The following is a 16437-nucleotide window of genomic DNA, read 5'->3' on the forward strand; positions in this document are numbered from 1 at the left end:
GGTTGTGTCACCAGACAGTTTTTGTTGGTTTCAATTCTCTGCTGAGTAAGGGGGCAAAAGGTTGTGTCATGTGACAGCTGAGCTAAACTGCCTTGTGTTTTGACTGAATGCCATCTGTCCACATTGCCCTTTTAGAGTATTGACTGGGAATCCCAATGAGTACAGTGCTGCCAAAAAAGGCAGGGCTCTGTCCAGGCACATTCAATACAAAATAGCTGTGGGTAAAATGGACAATCACCTCTGACCAGAGCAACAAAGAGAGGTCACCCGCAGAACGTTAGGTGGGAAAGCAGAAGAGGAATGTCACTGCGGCCCATCAAGTCATAAGGCACTGGAGAGTGTCTTTTAGTGGAAGGGGAAAAAATAACTATGACAGATGTTATGCCCTTTTAATCAAAATATATTCATAGCACTCCACCCACAAGGTCAGTGCTGTATTGTTAGGCTTTTCATAATAATTGATATGACATCGTGAGCCGTGCTGCACAATGCAGAAAATTCTGAGTGTCAAAAAAGAGTAATAGTCAAATCTCAGCTTTGCAGAGCCTTATTGTTTGCTTTGGCATTTAACATCAAGTGCCAAAGGACACGCAAGGCTGTTGAGTCCTATTGATTGAACTAGGGTCAAGTTTCCTCTCCGTGAGTTTGCACATGAGCACTTGAGGCTGCAGTGACGATCAGTTTATACGACAGTGACAATAGGACATTAATGAGAGAGAGGAGAGGAGAGATAAGGTTGGCAGAGCGCATCAGAGAGAAGAAGAAAGGAGGAAGAGCAGAGCGGAGAGAGAAACATCTTTTGTTTTTCTCATTTGCTTCATGTAACTGCTATTATGTTGGCAGCTATTGTGTCATGGTTATTGTTATGCTTTTTGTGGAAGAGTGAGAGATATGGTTTCTAAAGCCTCTCTAGGCTGAAGACTGAGGGAAGTGATAAGAGTGAAGAGCTGTAATTTCACATTTAACAGAAATTATCAGCCATAGAAGAACGCATATTTGTAGACAGAGCACAGCGAGGAAGTCTCTAAACCAGACAGGATCTCAATGGACAGTTGTTTTAATGTAGAAAGGAAGCTATTAGCAGACTTTGGAGTCTGATAGCTGTTTTTCCACCTGCCCCTCCTTCTTCATGAGGAAATGGTTTCCTAGACTGACACTCATCTGATTTGAGTCACATTGTTTGTCACGGGCATCAAGTGATAGGAATAAGAATCCATATAAAAAGCCATTAGTTTTCTATTACTGCCAAGCTGGATGGACAGGCACTCAGCGCTCAGCCGAATCACTGTGTTTAAAGTGTCAGGTTGGTTGAAAGAAGTCTACCTCTGTGGGGGCTCCCCTGCCACTTCCCTGGGGGCTGAGTGGCTGAAATGACCATAAAACTCTGTTGAGCTAGACAGCCTGTAATTTCAGCAGTGAGTGGCGCTTTGCCGAGGTATAATGGAAAGCCCGTGGAAGCCATGAAATTTGCTGCATCCCGGTGTTGGAACACCATTGTCTGAACACTCAGGACACCTCTCTAAACTTTAAATTACTGTTTTTAAGCCATCATTGTCTGAAAGAGCTCTGCATCTAAAAAGAAACACAGAGCTTGTTCAGTTTCTTTAATCTTCCGTGGTCTTTGCCATTCGAAATCTGACGTTCACATTCTTCACTAGCATGAAAGTAAAAGACCTTTTGCCCAAGAGAATTTGAAAAATGGAAAATGCGGTTATAAAGGTTGCTTTGTATCGGCACAATGGAGTTGTTCTTTCTCCCCTCTGTCTGTTGTATCTTTTCTATCATCTGTGGCATGATTTTGGGCACAAGTGCCTTCTTTCACTGAGAAGAGAAATGGATGAGAGAGGGCTTTGAGTGCGGAGGACAGCTGTGGAGAGGGATAGGTTTGTATTTGGCTCTTCTTTTTGTGTGTGAATTAACATTATGCACTGTGTATCACTATTTGAGTGTGTGTGAGTTTGCGTGTGTGCGCATCCATATCAGTCTTCGCAGCCATGGTAGAGCAACCATACGTCCCGTTTTCTGGAGCGTGGCTTTAGATGAGATGTTAGCAGCATGTCACATCGAGAGGCTCTCCGGGTGATTTGATAGGAGGGCGGATGGAGATGGAGTTGGAGTAATGAAGTGAGTCTGAGTGGGGTTTGCTGCTTGAGGCCTGAGCCCATCACACCACACTGGCTGCATCTCTGCTGTGGTGAAAGACACACAGCGAGAGACACAGTCAGGGAGACAGATTGTAACCTCATCACCCCACATTCCCCCTCAGCCAAATCTGTTTGTCTCCGCTCTTCTTACTCGCAGACTTGAGATGCAGCATAACAGTTAGCACATTTGTCTCGAACTCATTGCAACAACAGAAGACTTCTCTGTCTGATTGTCTTGTGTTCTGGCTGCATGTATCCTTCTCTAAATGACAGTGTCCCTCGGCCGAAAGCAATGGATTCAATGCATGCAGCTGCCATGCATATCTGAAGACAAGTATATAAATGTGTGTGACATTCACAGTGTACCTGTCTGTGGCATGCAGTGGTGTGCACAAATGTTTGTTTTGCTCAGTGCATGAACACAGTACTGTAGATGCATCTGTCAAAGTTTCTCACTAACTACAGTATAATTCAGTGACAAGATAAGTAGGTAATGTGTTATGATGAATCCTTTATACTTTTGTAAATCAGTGAAAATGTGTATTCAAAGGTGCTACATAGGAGCATTTTACCGTAAGGTGATTATTATTACCTGCATGTTGAGAAACTTGGATAATTACTTACTGGGTGAAGACTTTTACATGTTTTCCCTTTGTGAAGTGCATTTCGTGGGAAGTCTTTTAGATTGCTTTATGGAATGAAATCAGCAGAGAGAATATTGTTCCCGCAGAACAAATGAAGGTACATTCTTTTAAAATCTCGTCTACATGGGCAGCACAGCAAAAGAATGAGCAAAAAATGAGCTGAGAGCACAAGAATAACGAATGAAAAACATGCCTGACTCAAGTGTAGATAGGTTGTTAGAGTTTGGCAGAATAACACTGAAAAATTCACTGAAAGAAAAACCTTCATGTCCTCAGCGAAATCAAACAGAAACCACCCGACTGAAAAAGAGAAAAAACAAAATGCTGTCTCAAAGAAATAGCTGGACATTTTTGGAAATAGTGGCTTTATTGCAAGAGTTCCATGAGAAGATTAATATCGGTCTCACGTCTGTCTCTTAAAAATCTGAAAATACACTCAGGAGATAGTTAGCCAAGCTTAGCATAAAGACTGGAAACAGGCATACAGGAAATAGGCTAAGCTAATGATTTCCTGGCTCCAGCTACATAGAGTGCAGGCATGACAGTGCCATTGATCTTTTTATAACATTCTGTAACAAAGCAAATAAGGGTATTTCCTAAAATGCCGAACAATTCCTGTAATTGTGAGAAATAAGCAGTAACAACAGCACTGGCTTGAGATCAAGGCTGGCTCTCTGGCCGCTAGCTGGATGGTGAGTCATTTCTTTATGCTAATTAAAATGTGTCACAATTAATCTGACAATGATGCATTGCTATTAAAAGTCCCCCCCATAGTACCCTTTAAAAAACAGCATAACAAATGGCTAAATAACAGACTGAAAAAAAGAGGGGGGCGGCTATCAGAGCAGCTATCATAAATGAGTCACGTCACCTGTTGTTTATGAGGGACCAACTCAACAATTTGCCACGAACTGAATACCAGCCAGGAGGCTCATTCAGGTCTTATCCACACATATTCCAAACAGATATTTTCCCCTTCCGTGTTAGAAAACATTCTGCCCACACAACCTTCCTTCTACAAAATATTTCTGCACACACGAGAAAGCAAAAAGGATTCCTCTCAAACAAGCACACCGGGTCAGCAAGTGGCGATAAAGTCTACATCAACGGTTTATCAAACACCAAAGAAGAACATTCCCGTGTGCATAGTGAGCTTAACTTATTTAAATGAAATTATCTAAAAGTGTAGTTACGTCTTAGACTTGAATTCGACCCACTAGTGCCAACAAAGAACTTACATTTATGCTAATGAAACATGGACACACCTGTAGTCCGCCATTGTTGATGCTGTTTCAGGTGCATATTCATTTTCACAAAATACTGAGCGAACTGATCGTTTTCGTAAATGCTCCGTTTTCATCGTCCAGGCTAAAACTCAGAGGAAACACAATACATGTGGACAAAGCTTCTGTCGAACGCACTGAATAAACCTGTTTCTGTGTTTATGTGTGTGTGTGTGTGTGTGTGTGTGCAAGTGTGTTAGTGTGTGCATGCTGGTTTGTGTTCACTAAGGACAAGGCAGCCTGAGGTACGTTATAGTACCTTTGAACTTAAGGCTGCAAAAAGTGGTCAGACCAAGTCAGAGTGAATGACTCATGGCAGAGAGAGACACAGAGATAGAGAGCAGAGAGAGAGAAATGTGCAATGGATTGTGATTCACTTAGTGGGCAGCTGTGATGTGAACAGTACAGACAGTGCAACTTTGCACACGCTACTCCCAATAAAGCTACTTAAGTGGATTAGCAATGCCACCCCGGGGGCCTCCGCAGACTTAAAGCTCTTATTGCAAACACACACCGAAACAAAACATACTATTTTTATCAGTTCCTTTGGTTTGTGGGGAAAATGAGTTTGGGATACAGTTGAGATGTCCAGGATAAGCATGGAAGTAACAGCCAGAAGAGGCATATGATATCTTTCTCATCCTTAAGCAAATGCACGACCAGCGGGTTTGTGTTGCATGCCGTGAAGAGAGTGAGTAACTTGTTGGCACTGAGGCGCGAGTGAGACCTCGTTGCTATTCAGGACACCTGTTGTAGTGGCCCGGAAACAGATGTTGCATATACTTTACCAGTTTGATGTTCGTCACAATTGGCAGCTGCTGCAGAGTGAAATTGGTGCCAAAAAATTTGGCCCTTTGCTTTGAATTTGTGTATGTGTATGTATGTTCATCTGTCACGCGCTTACGACTGAGACCCTGCCTCTCTTTCTCTGTCTGTGCTGTGATTCGTGTTTGTTATGCAGGTCGAGGCTGGCTGATTACATGGTGAACTGCTGGGTGACTCCGCACACAGTGAGCACCTGTCCCAACCAAGACAATCACCAAGCCTGCTTGGCCTCCTACGCAAGGCTCATCGGTCAGTGCTGGCATGGCTGCGGGTGATGCTGTTTTGCAGTGAGAGTGCGTTTGTGTGTATGAGAGAGAAAAGTGGGGGGTGAAAGAGCGGGAGACACACATAAATGCACATTTACCTCCAAATAGCACAATATTTTTCTCTAATTTCAGATACATGGTGAGATAAAGAGTGATGGTTACAGACAGTGTGACAGCAGAAAACCCTACCTTCACTTTTATCATGAGGAGCAGGCAGACGAGTGAGACTTTCATTTTGCTCCCTCCTGGTCTGATATCTCCCCAAGCACACTGGACATCAGTTCACTACAAGAAGTAATTAGGAAGTAGAGGCACAGAGAGAACGTTTACTTAATTAAAACTCTTGATGACCATCTGTTTGCTCATAGTAAATGTTGCTCAAACAATGCGCACGGACCAGTACATGCACATTTTTCAATCCCTGCCAGCATTTGATAACAGAACCTTGGTGATGTTGCAGCTGCATCACAGAGCTCACAAAGAGTTCCAAATGCAAATTTACATGAAATAACTTTTTTTCCTGTGCACAGTGGCTTCTGAAGTGTTCATATTTCTGTATCAGTCACTGCTTCTCCACCATGTGTCATAAATTGTGCAGTATGAAGTGATAATATGCCATGGCGCTTCCTGGATTTCTCTGGAAAATGCTACACAAAGTGCATCTAACACCCCTGACTCCAGCTGAAAGCACCAACACAGAGAGACATTTGAAAAGCAAAATGTTTTGCTACGGCAGTGCTATATTGAAACAGCGCGCACACACACTTCCTAAAGCACCTACTTTGCAAAATATTCATAACATAATGGCCTCTTTACAGTACATCTAAAATAAAGCATTACAGAATGCTTCACCTTCTCATAAACTCAAACAGTGCAAACCTATTCCTATGACTAACATCTTGTTGTCCATTTTATATATTATTTGCAATAAATGTAGTCCATTATTGTCCATTAGTGACCCATATGTAACTGTTTGTCCTAATGTGTGTGTATGTGTGTTTTTCTCTGTGCATGCCCTCACAGGGACAGACATGACTCCCAACTATGTCGATAGCAGCTTCTCCAACTGGACTATCTCCCCGTGGTGCACCTGTAAGGGCAGTGGGAACCAAGAAGAGGAATGCATGAACTTCCTGCAGTACTTCACCGATAACACATGCCTAAGTGAGCCATCCTGACACACTGATACTCTGCATGCATCTGAAATGTGTTTTGTAACTGGTGGGGATCCAGCAGTCATGTAATACTGATAAGATCATGAGTGTGTGATGCAGTAGTTTCTCCTGCTGCCATGCAAGAGTAGAGCAAGCCATGAACTTTGATCTAATGCAACTATACTGTTCTCATGTCCGATTCTGCTGTTCTTGCTGTTGTAGAGCTCTCCAGTGAGATGAGCGTGGATGTGATGTTCTTGTGGAGCAGATGGTGGTGGAGGGACTGAATGTGGAAATAATGAGGGAAGGGGCTGAAGCCATGGAGCTGCATGCTCTTCAGACATCAATGTATTAAAATGTCAAAAGAAAATTAAGTTAGTTTAAACTGTAATTAATTAATTTTATCATTGTTATTAGAAAATAATTAACAAGTTCTTTTATTTTAATAAGAGGAAATGAAGCTGGAAGGATTAAGTGAAAATATGGATGGATGGATGGATGGATGGATGGATGGATGGTTGGATGGATGGATGGATGGATGGATGGATGGATGGATGGAACATCTTGAAATTTATCTGCCTCACAGTTTGATTTATCCATGAATGGAAAAATTTACCATTTATCCATGAACAGCCCTTTGCCCACTGATTAAGCTGGAATTAAATGTTCTTAGTTTCTCAGAAACTAGTCATTTCTTATCATTTCTCATCCCTCCTTTGGGCAAGATCTGCCCAGACTTTAATACAAAAGAAACCATTTGCATGTCATTTTCACATTCAATCTGAGAGAGTTAAAGGGCTTATCCCTTACGGAAGAAAAATGTCATGAAAGGGAACAGATCTAGCACAAATGAAATAAGAGCAGAAGCTAAAATACATATCATCTGTACATTTTATGCATAACACACACGGCACAGCATGACAGAGTGGTTACCTCAAACATCCTTATGCTTTTTACTGAGGAGTAAAATACAGCGAGCTCCTTCCTTGCTATGGCGGAGCGAGCAGTGTCATCAGTGCTACAAGACACCATTGCCTTTAACATGTTCCATTGTGTGGATAATGCTTTCAGACCATTTCAATAGATTGCTGGGGTACCGTTTTAGCTGAGTGTGCAGGATGAGGGATGAGGCTGGGAGCTGAGGAGGCGTCTTGAAAAATAACACAAAATGCAGCATCTCCTCTCTGCAGTCAAGGGGAACAGGCGATAAACTTCGACACACCAGAAAGGAGAATATACACAAAAATACACTCACTATACAGTACTATACACATATAGTTTTATATATCCAGACACATGATCTTTCAGCTCCCTGTGAACCTCATCAACCCCATAATCTCACACCTATATTTCTATTTTCACTGTTTCTGCAGAGTAAGTCCTTTTTTCAGCCTCTGCTCACCACAAGAAACATCATATAGGTCAGCTGTGCAAGTAGGTTAATGTGACCCATATTTGCGTTTATTGTTAGGCTGCGACCTCTAGTGGCCGTAATAATTATGGCGACAGCAAGGGAGGAGGTCAGGTGATGTAGTATAAAGAGCAAGAAAACCCACATGTGGAGGAGGTGGGGTGGATGGATGGATGGACAGATGGGCCAAACAAACACAGGACCTCCACTCAGGACACTGCTGTTCCATGTAAAATACAAAGTTTAAGTTATTTTAACTTATTTAATGTGCTTAAGTGACATAACAGATATTCTAGTAATGTTTGTAAGCCAAACCATCTTTTCCAAAATCTAACCATGTAACTTTGATGCCTAAACCTAAGCAAACTGCAGCTGTTTCACAACATTAACCACATGCCCACTGAGGATGCTCTTCATGGTCAGATATGTCGTTTTGGGAGTCACTGGCAGTTGATTTGTATTGGCCGTTTAGGTATGAGGACGTGTTGCCTTTTTTACACTGATTGACAAACCAGAGCACGCAAATTAAAACCATGCTAGATGAATCATTTATTATCCACACTCTCTCCCACTCTCTCCTTACATGATCAAGCAAAGGAATAGCAGAGTAGCTCCAATAGTTATTCAAATATGTGTGGAGGCCAACAGAAAACATTCCAGCTGACAGGATATTATAATTAGAGTGCAAGCATAGTCTGAACCCTGATTCCCCTCATTCCTCAGTCTCTGTTCCTCGTGTTCTCTCCTCCCTTATCTCTATTCCATCTGTCCCTGCAGGTAGGGCAATGCATGCAATGCCCAGGAGTTAAAGGAAAACTTATCCAGAGTCATTAAAAAATTGAATTGCTATTGGCAATGAGCTTAATCACTCAGTGCAACATTTGGGTGCAGTAAAACATCCTGTGTGGAGACCCTCCAGCCAACTAGTTTGATTTATGACTTTATATCCTACATCTTACAGCATCTGTAGGGGGATAGCTAGCTATAGCCGAGCCTGACAAACAGATGCGTAACATCACATGTCTCAGCAGCACTTCGCTAGCTCTTTACTGCTAGCATTAAAGTTGTTAAGCTTCACTGGTGATCTCTCTTCCACTCTGTGCTTTTATTTTCCTGCAGCAGCCCAAATCACCAGTGTTGAACAGAATGAGAAACATGAAGGCTGCTTTTGTACTTAAGTGTGCAGGTGTATGCGCGTGCCTTTGTGTATGTTTTGCTCTACGGTGTGTTTACTTGTGCGTGTTTGTGCATGTGTGTGTAGGTGGTCAGAGGATGTGACAGACAAATCTATGGGGCCACGCATCGGAAGCACTGAGGACAGTGTGTGCGCCCATCCGATTATGCATGTGTGTTCCACAACTATCCGATTTGTCCTTTGTGTGGTGGTGGGGAAATGCCATTTCTCCTTTGTTTGGGAATGTTTTGAATTTGATCAGTCACATAAATCTATTCAAAGTCATCTCTGCATGCTGACCTTATAATGGAGGTGGTTGCCAAGCAATTACATGCCTTGCCTTCTCTCTGGCTGAACAAAGAGAAACAAGCCTCGTGTTTTAAACGGATGAGCAGTGAAAAGGTACTCAGCCCCTATTTTACCATATCTGGCTGAAAAGCTGACTGAACAGGGATTTATCACATTTTTGCAGAGGCGCACACATGCACTTATGCACAAAATTACTCAAATGCATACAGTACATATGCAGGCGTATACGCAAGTACACATATGCATTCACAGGCTTCTGTTCTCTGTTAGAGCCGATTGATTTGCTTCTTTTAAGAGACTCCATTTGTGAGTGTACAACTGCCGGCAAACAAATTGGGGTTCATCATCTCGAGTGCTACTATTCGGCCAGCTTGTTGCAATTTGAAAACGTCTGCAGCAAAATAAAAGTGCTTTTGTAATGAGACGAGGACACGAACCAAAGTTGTTTGTATTTGATAAATGTGTCCATTGTGTCTCAGCAGGATTCTTCATAGAAGGATAATTACTTGCTAAATTGATAGCATGAACATGTTAGATTCAAAAATGTTAGACAGTAATGTAAGACAGTAAAATGCTCCCCAGTGACAGATTTCACAAACAAACCTCTGATTGCTGGTTTTGATTAGTTTGGTGTGCAACTCTCAAGCTTACTGACAAAGCAAAAAGACTGGCTCTCCGTACTCCTTTTACTCCCTCCTTCCTCAATCCCGCTCCACCCCCCCCCCCCCCCCCTTCCATCGGTTTCCAAAGATTGGGCAGGGGACCAAGAAGTTGACTTAGAGCTGTCTGTCTGCTAGCTGGCTCCTTGCTGGGATGGCAGACAAAAACAAATGACTTTATATCTCTGTCCCTGCAGGAAATGCCATTCAGGCCTTTGGTTACGGGATCGACAACATGCACACCAAAAACGTGTCTGTCCCAGGGCCCTCGGTAACGACGAAGATGGGGTCGGATTGGTCAACAGGCACCTCAGAACCTCCCTTTGTCACCATCCCAAAGGTAATAGGTTTGCATTGATTTTTTCCATTGCATTAAATTCACATATAAAATGTAATGCAAAGTCATTATTTACTGCCTGCTTGTCAATCAGGTAGGCTTTTTGAATCAGGGGTGTTAATCCTGCAGTCTATCCTATCATATATAGGTCGCCTCATTTTGTGAAGTTTAAACAGAAATGATTTTGTTGCTGCATCACAAATAAATCCATACATGCACAAATCCATATATTTTCAGTAGTTTCCAGCAACTTCTTTGCATAAATTTGTCAAAATGGACCTATCACAAGACAAACCACAAAAACACTCCTCCACTCTGCTTCCATGAAAGGGGGATTTTGTTCAGACGCAAAATCATGGAGCTCAACACACCGCAGCATTCACATTCACATCACATTCAATCTCTATGCTTGTTAAAGCAATTGGCACATCAGAACAGACGTTTTATGATAAGACAGTTTATGCTACACCCAAGATGATGACATTTGGTTGAAATATTATATTTCTCTCTCACACAATGAAATAGTGAAAGAAATGGGAGGTGGGGGTTTTAATCTGGATTAGAGCTTCTAAAATACTGGCCCAGGGCCTGTTCTCTGCTGAATGCCGTCTACTCTGAAGACTGCAGTCAACTCGGCTGTAACAGAGTTCACCGTCTGGAGCAGAAAAGCATCACTCTTTGCTGTGCTACAAGAATGCACGTGTGTTTGTCTTTTAATAGAAGTGTACTTCATTTTCTCTTCAAAGAAAATGTGAAAATGACAGAAGCGTATTGTCCGCCAAAGGCTCCCTCCCTCGCTCTGTCAGGACAGGAGTATTTCACCGCACTTTGGGCAAATGAGAGATTTTGCTTTTTTCTGTTGTTTTTTTTTTTTAATCTATCCGTTGAGTTTGATTAGTTTTCACAATGAAATATTGTTCTGTTTTACAGATGTATTTTAGATGTGCCGTGCAGCCTTCTGGTGTAAGACTAATGATGTTTTTCACCTTTGCGGGAGACCTAGTTACCAAGCTTGGCTGTTTAAGACACTGTAGTATAAAACTGTACTTTGTAAAAGCTGCTGCAGCTGTTGCTGCTGCTGATGTTGTTGTTAATGTCATTTTTCAGCGACTACTACATGTATACACAAAATTCAAGCAGCGTGCAGCGTTTATGAATGCAAATGTGCATGCTGAATGAATGACTCCCATTAAGACATTTATTTTGAGTAATTCCAGGGGCTTTCACAGCCATTAAATGGTCACACTGCACCCGAGTCATACAGTATTGTCCCTTACACAGAAATCCTCATTGTTGTGAAGACAGCAAATTAAAACCTTAAAAATGAGGAGAATTAATGAACAAGCGCCACCGATAACAATAACAGTGTATAATATTTGGGGAAGGTGTTGAAAAGAGAGCAAGAGAGAGGATGGTGGGAAGGGAACGGGTGGTGGAATTGCTCTCTCCAAAGGTTCTGTGTATGTATGTCAGTATTGATGCACCGCTCTGTGCCTGTCTCACTGCAGCGTGGTGTTTAATTTATTGTAAAAATGGTAATTAGGAAACAATAAGACGTGTGATTACTCAAGCAGGAAGTTTATAATTAGAGAGGGAGCTGGTAGGGACATTTTGGGCGGCCCTGCGTTCTTAGACAACTATGCCTGGCAATTAAAACTTGTCAAACTTCCCTGGCAGATAAATTGGGGGAGTGTTGTTATGGTATGAGTCCTCCTGGCAGAAGACTGACTGTCCAAGACTGTAAATCTTATGTCTGCCAACGCGGGCCTCGTAGTACCATGCACACACGTGTACAAATAGTCTGGGTAACAGAATATATTGAGTTTGCGATGGGGGGATGGATGACAAACGACCTGTAATATGAGAAGAGAATTAGAGAAGAGTGAGTATAGGTGGATCTGCGGTTTGTAACTAGGCCTGTCCATGTCAGTCATCCTGCTCTCGTGTAATGTATAGAGTATATTCAGCTAATTTAGATGCATAATTTTTCAAAATGCCACGGCTTTATTTGTTCAGTGAGTAAATATGTGGGCTGAAGCTTGGTCCTTGGAGCCTTGTAAGTCAGCAGGGTAGCCATCACAAGTCCTGCCTTGTTTACATGGAGAAAAACAACAGTTTTCCCACATTTGAACAAAGTTCTCCGGAGTATGATGAAGGAAATAGCAAACCCTCAGTGCTGTTTTTGCTGTATTCACACGGTTGGTGTGGGTCCCCCAGATAAGATGGATGTAGTGTGTCTCATAATTGTGATCCTGATCTGAATTTTAATGCCCTCACTTAACAGATTCTTGAGCGAGAAATGAAGTTGAAATGTTAATTTCTATTGCATTTCATTTTCAGTGAACCCCCCCCCCCCCCACACACACACACACATACACACACAAACACACACACCACTGTCGTGTGTTGATTTTCAGCCCCGTTGAAAGGAATTGATTGTGGACAGAAACTACGTAACTCAGGGTTACTCGATAACTAGCCCTGGGAGATGCAGCTCTGTTGCACTGTAAATTTGCTGATTGATAATGAAATCAGTCATGTCTGCATGTGTGGTTACCTGTTCAATAACATGAGCGATGTGTTCTTATCAACAGCTTAAATAAATGCTTGTGAGCGTTTTCCATCCTCTCTCTGTCCATATTAAAGCACGAGTAAATGATTGTGTTTTGACATTGTCTGTATTCCGTCACGGTGCATGCATGTGTATGCGTGTGTTTGTGCTTTCAGTTGTGTGTTTATGTGTGTGTGTACCTTCTCATGAGCCTGAGCGTATGTGAGGATATTGGCTGCAGCCAGAGATCTGGACTCATGTCAACAGGCTGCTGCCACACATCACTGCCCTCGCTAATTAATTGGCTTTTAGTCGCGGATGTGTTTGGTGCATTGTCAAGCTACCCATAGCTTCCCCCCACTCTTTTTGGCAACTGTCATTTGACCATTTCTTTGTCGCGCATGCACAAGTATGCACAAGCCCAGGTGCTGTGATAACTGCAGCTACATATTTTAGATACCCCTCCTTTCACTCCCTCACTCTCCCTCCTTCCATTTTTCTCTTTACAGGAAAAAATATCCCTGTCAGGTTAATATAATTCAACACTATTTTCCGTTTCATTATTTATTTTTCTCGTTTATATGTTGCCTTGTTCTGTTGGAAGATGAGGCGCTGGTAGATAACATCTGAGTAGATGTTTTTTTTCTGTGTACAGGGAAATGGACCAAAGTGCAATCTCTGCAAAGGTTACATTGGCGAAGATGAGTTGAGGGGATGGTGGTGGTGATGGTGGAGTAGGAGGAGGAGGAGGAGGAGGAGGAGAAGAAAATGTTTCATGTTCCTTATGATGTGCCTCTGTATTGCTGTGCTGGACTGAAAATGGTGCCTCCGCAAATTGAGCGAGACTGCTTTAACTTGGAGGCAAATGGTTATGCTTTGTGTTACAAGAATCCGAGAAAATTGAAAAAGTATTCAAAATGCTAACAATTTTATGGAAAGGCACATAATAAGGCCATTGTAGTATGGATATAACAGTGGAACTCTGGAGGCCATGGAGTTTAATATCTGGACTGATGTGTTCCCACTGCTTTCTGCCATTATGTGAACTGTGGACTAAACTGCATGGCTCTCTCTCAGTTTGCACGCTGTTCATGAGTTTATTTTCTCTTGTGCATAAGAATAAACGTTGTAGTGTTTTGACTGTGCATAGCCAAACTGCATACAAGGGGTCTTGCAAGTGTTTTGTTCGGCCTTTACTTGCTGTAATTTATGCCTTATGAAATATTTAAAGCAATCCACAGCTGCTGCTGGCTTCTGTAGTGTGTGTTTGGCTTCGTAGCATGTTTTTCTTGTAAATAAAGTCTGTAATGATAGCTTTAAAAACTGTTTAGAGACTTGCTGGCACAACCTAAAAGAGTTTAAAAAAAAAAAAAAAAAAGAAAGTCCTCACAAGAAGCTTTCCTTTGTTGCCAACTTGTTTAAGAAGCAGAGAGCATACTAAGCAGCCGGGGCTTGAAATATACTTCACATATCAAAACATTTGGTGGATCAAACACTTAATGTTCGTGCCAAAGTGGGTCTGCCATGGATACATGTCATTTCTCACTCTTCCTCTGACTTTCTGACTCCTGTTTTCTCTTCTTCTCCTCAGCTCTGACCCTGTCCTGCCTCACCTCCCTCCTGTCTCCTCCTTCTCCTTTCCCTCATCAAATGCCAGAACAAGAAAGCAGCACGAGTGACTGAGTCATGTCTAACCTTCACACATCTCTCTCCCTCTGTGTGTCCTTCTATCTGCCCAGTATCATGAACCAAGAGACGGTGGCAAAACCCCGGCCCTGCCAGAGGATCACTCTGCCTGTCTGTGTGCCAGCGTCTGGGCTCTGGTTCCCGGCCTGGCTTTGGCTCTGGTCCTGGCCCAGCATGCCTTATAGAAGCGCCAGGAGGAGAAAAAAGAGGTCATCCACCCACAAGCTGATCCCAAAAGCAGAAGGTGTTATTTCTGAGACTGATATTAAGAAGGCTGAATCTCTGGGCAGTTGACATAAATGGCATTTGTGAGGGAGGAAAAAAACAAAAAGAAGAAAAAAGGTGGAAAATATTGAAATTTTACAATTGTGAATTTGTCATTCATTTGATGTATTGTTAGGGCGGACCACAACTGTGACGAAGCACATAGCTTTAAAAAGGACCCGTGGCAGGAGAGGCCGTGAAGGCCGATTTCTGGGAATGACTCTCCCTCTGACTGAGACACAAAAACCTGGAGGACTGAAGCTGATCATGTCAAAGACTTCTGCACATTTCTCACAGGGAGAGGGGGAATGAACAACATAATTAAAAGAAGACAGGATTGACAGTAAAGAAATTGTAGCAGAGAGAAAAGGAATGAGCAAGAGGTGAATTGGGTAGAGTGAGAGCGAGAAAGAGACATATTTCTGCTATCAGTCACACTTTTTTGTCTTGAATTGGTTCTCGACTTAATCTTCTCTTGGATGAACAGACCACAAATTTAGGGGCGGGGATGGGGGATGATTACATTCTGTCTCTTCAACACAAGTGTAAACTCTAAACTGTAAAGCCTACTCAGTGTTCTAAGTGTTGGTATAGTATCCGTGACCATAATCAATCTACCGTACAGCTCTTTCATTCGGGCGCTACAGTAAACTTTTTCAGCAGACTGCATAAAGAACTAAAGACGACGACATTACCAGTTAATGGTTCTTTGGTCATGTGAGATGTTGTTGTTGATGACTGTGGGTGTACGCCATACGTCCACCTGCACATGTGTATATTTCTGTCTCTATGTATATAAACAACACTTTTCTGTCATTCAACCAAATGATATCTTCAGTACCTTGAATGGACGTTACTGTACGCTAAGATGTCTCTGTATTGAGTATTGGTACTAATGGAAGGCCTTCATTATCTGCGTTTATATTTGTCTATAAAGGTTTGATCACAAAGAATGTATACAGGGATGAGATTAAACGAGCTCAAACTGCTTGGAAAGCCATAACCCGTGTGTGAGTATCATACTGTGTTCACTGAGTGTGTGTGGACAGTTATTACAGTGTGTACGTGTGTGTGCGTGCATCCGTGTTGACATGCGGGAGAAAAGTGGCTTATAAGGAGCAGTTTAAATTGCCAGCGTGGGAGTTCATTCTGCCCCCTCAGAGAGCTGAGGTTATGATGCATAGTGTAATTAACAGTAGGGTTTTTTGAGAGTTGGGACAGCCACCCGGTTCTGGAGAGTGCTTGTGACCCTGCCTTTTTACTCTGCTGTTCCTCCTTTCATAGAATATTGTACCATATTGAAATTTAAAAATGTCCTCAGTTTACATGCATAGTTTGAGATCCTTTCTCGCTCAGAGTTGGATCAGAAGATTGATACTCCTCACATATCTGCATGCGAAATATGGAGCCACCACCACCAGTTTAGCTTAGCATAAAGTCTGCAAACAGTTAGCTTGGCTCTGTCCAAAGTACAAAATCTTGCTACCAGAGCCTCCAAAATTGACTAAATAACATGCAATATCATGCTCTGTTTAGTCTGTATAGGTGTTGTAATGTGGTGGACTACACATAGCCCATTCCCACTCTTTGTGCTAAGCTAACAGGCTACTGGCTTCATATTGACTGCACAGACATGAGAGTGGTTTCAATCCTCCTCCTCCAGCTTGGCAAGAAAGCAACGGTTTTAGACCAATTTTGGACAAAAACATACTTATTAAAGGATCGTTTCA

The 16437-nt window shown here is 42.3% G+C and overlaps 1 protein-coding gene across 3 annotated transcripts in view; it reads left to right on the forward strand.

Moving 5' to 3' along the window:
- LOC143321177 (GDNF family receptor alpha-2-like) overlaps positions 1-15704 on the forward strand; it is a 45046-nt gene extending 29342 nt beyond the window's left edge. For 2 of the 3 annotated variants that reach the window (XM_076731354.1, XM_076731352.1), the window contains 4 exons: positions 5033-5145; positions 6186-6326; positions 10067-10209; positions 14497-15704. In XM_076731354.1, coding sequence (XP_076587469.1) covers positions 5033-5145; positions 6186-6326; positions 10067-10209; positions 14497-14628 — 529 coding nt within the window. In that variant the 3' untranslated portion in view covers positions 14629-15704. Of the gene's footprint in view, positions 1-5032; positions 5146-6185; positions 6327-10066; positions 10210-13412; positions 13496-14496 lie in introns of those variants that run through there. The other variant, XM_076731355.1, reaches the window with a different exon arrangement.
- Positions 15705-16437: the final 733 nt, after the last annotated feature.

This window comes from Chaetodon auriga, chromosome 5 (genome assembly GCF_051107435.1).
Source record: "Chaetodon auriga isolate fChaAug3 chromosome 5, fChaAug3.hap1, whole genome shotgun sequence".
Taxonomy (NCBI): Eukaryota; Metazoa; Chordata; class Actinopteri; order Chaetodontiformes; family Chaetodontidae; genus Chaetodon; species Chaetodon auriga.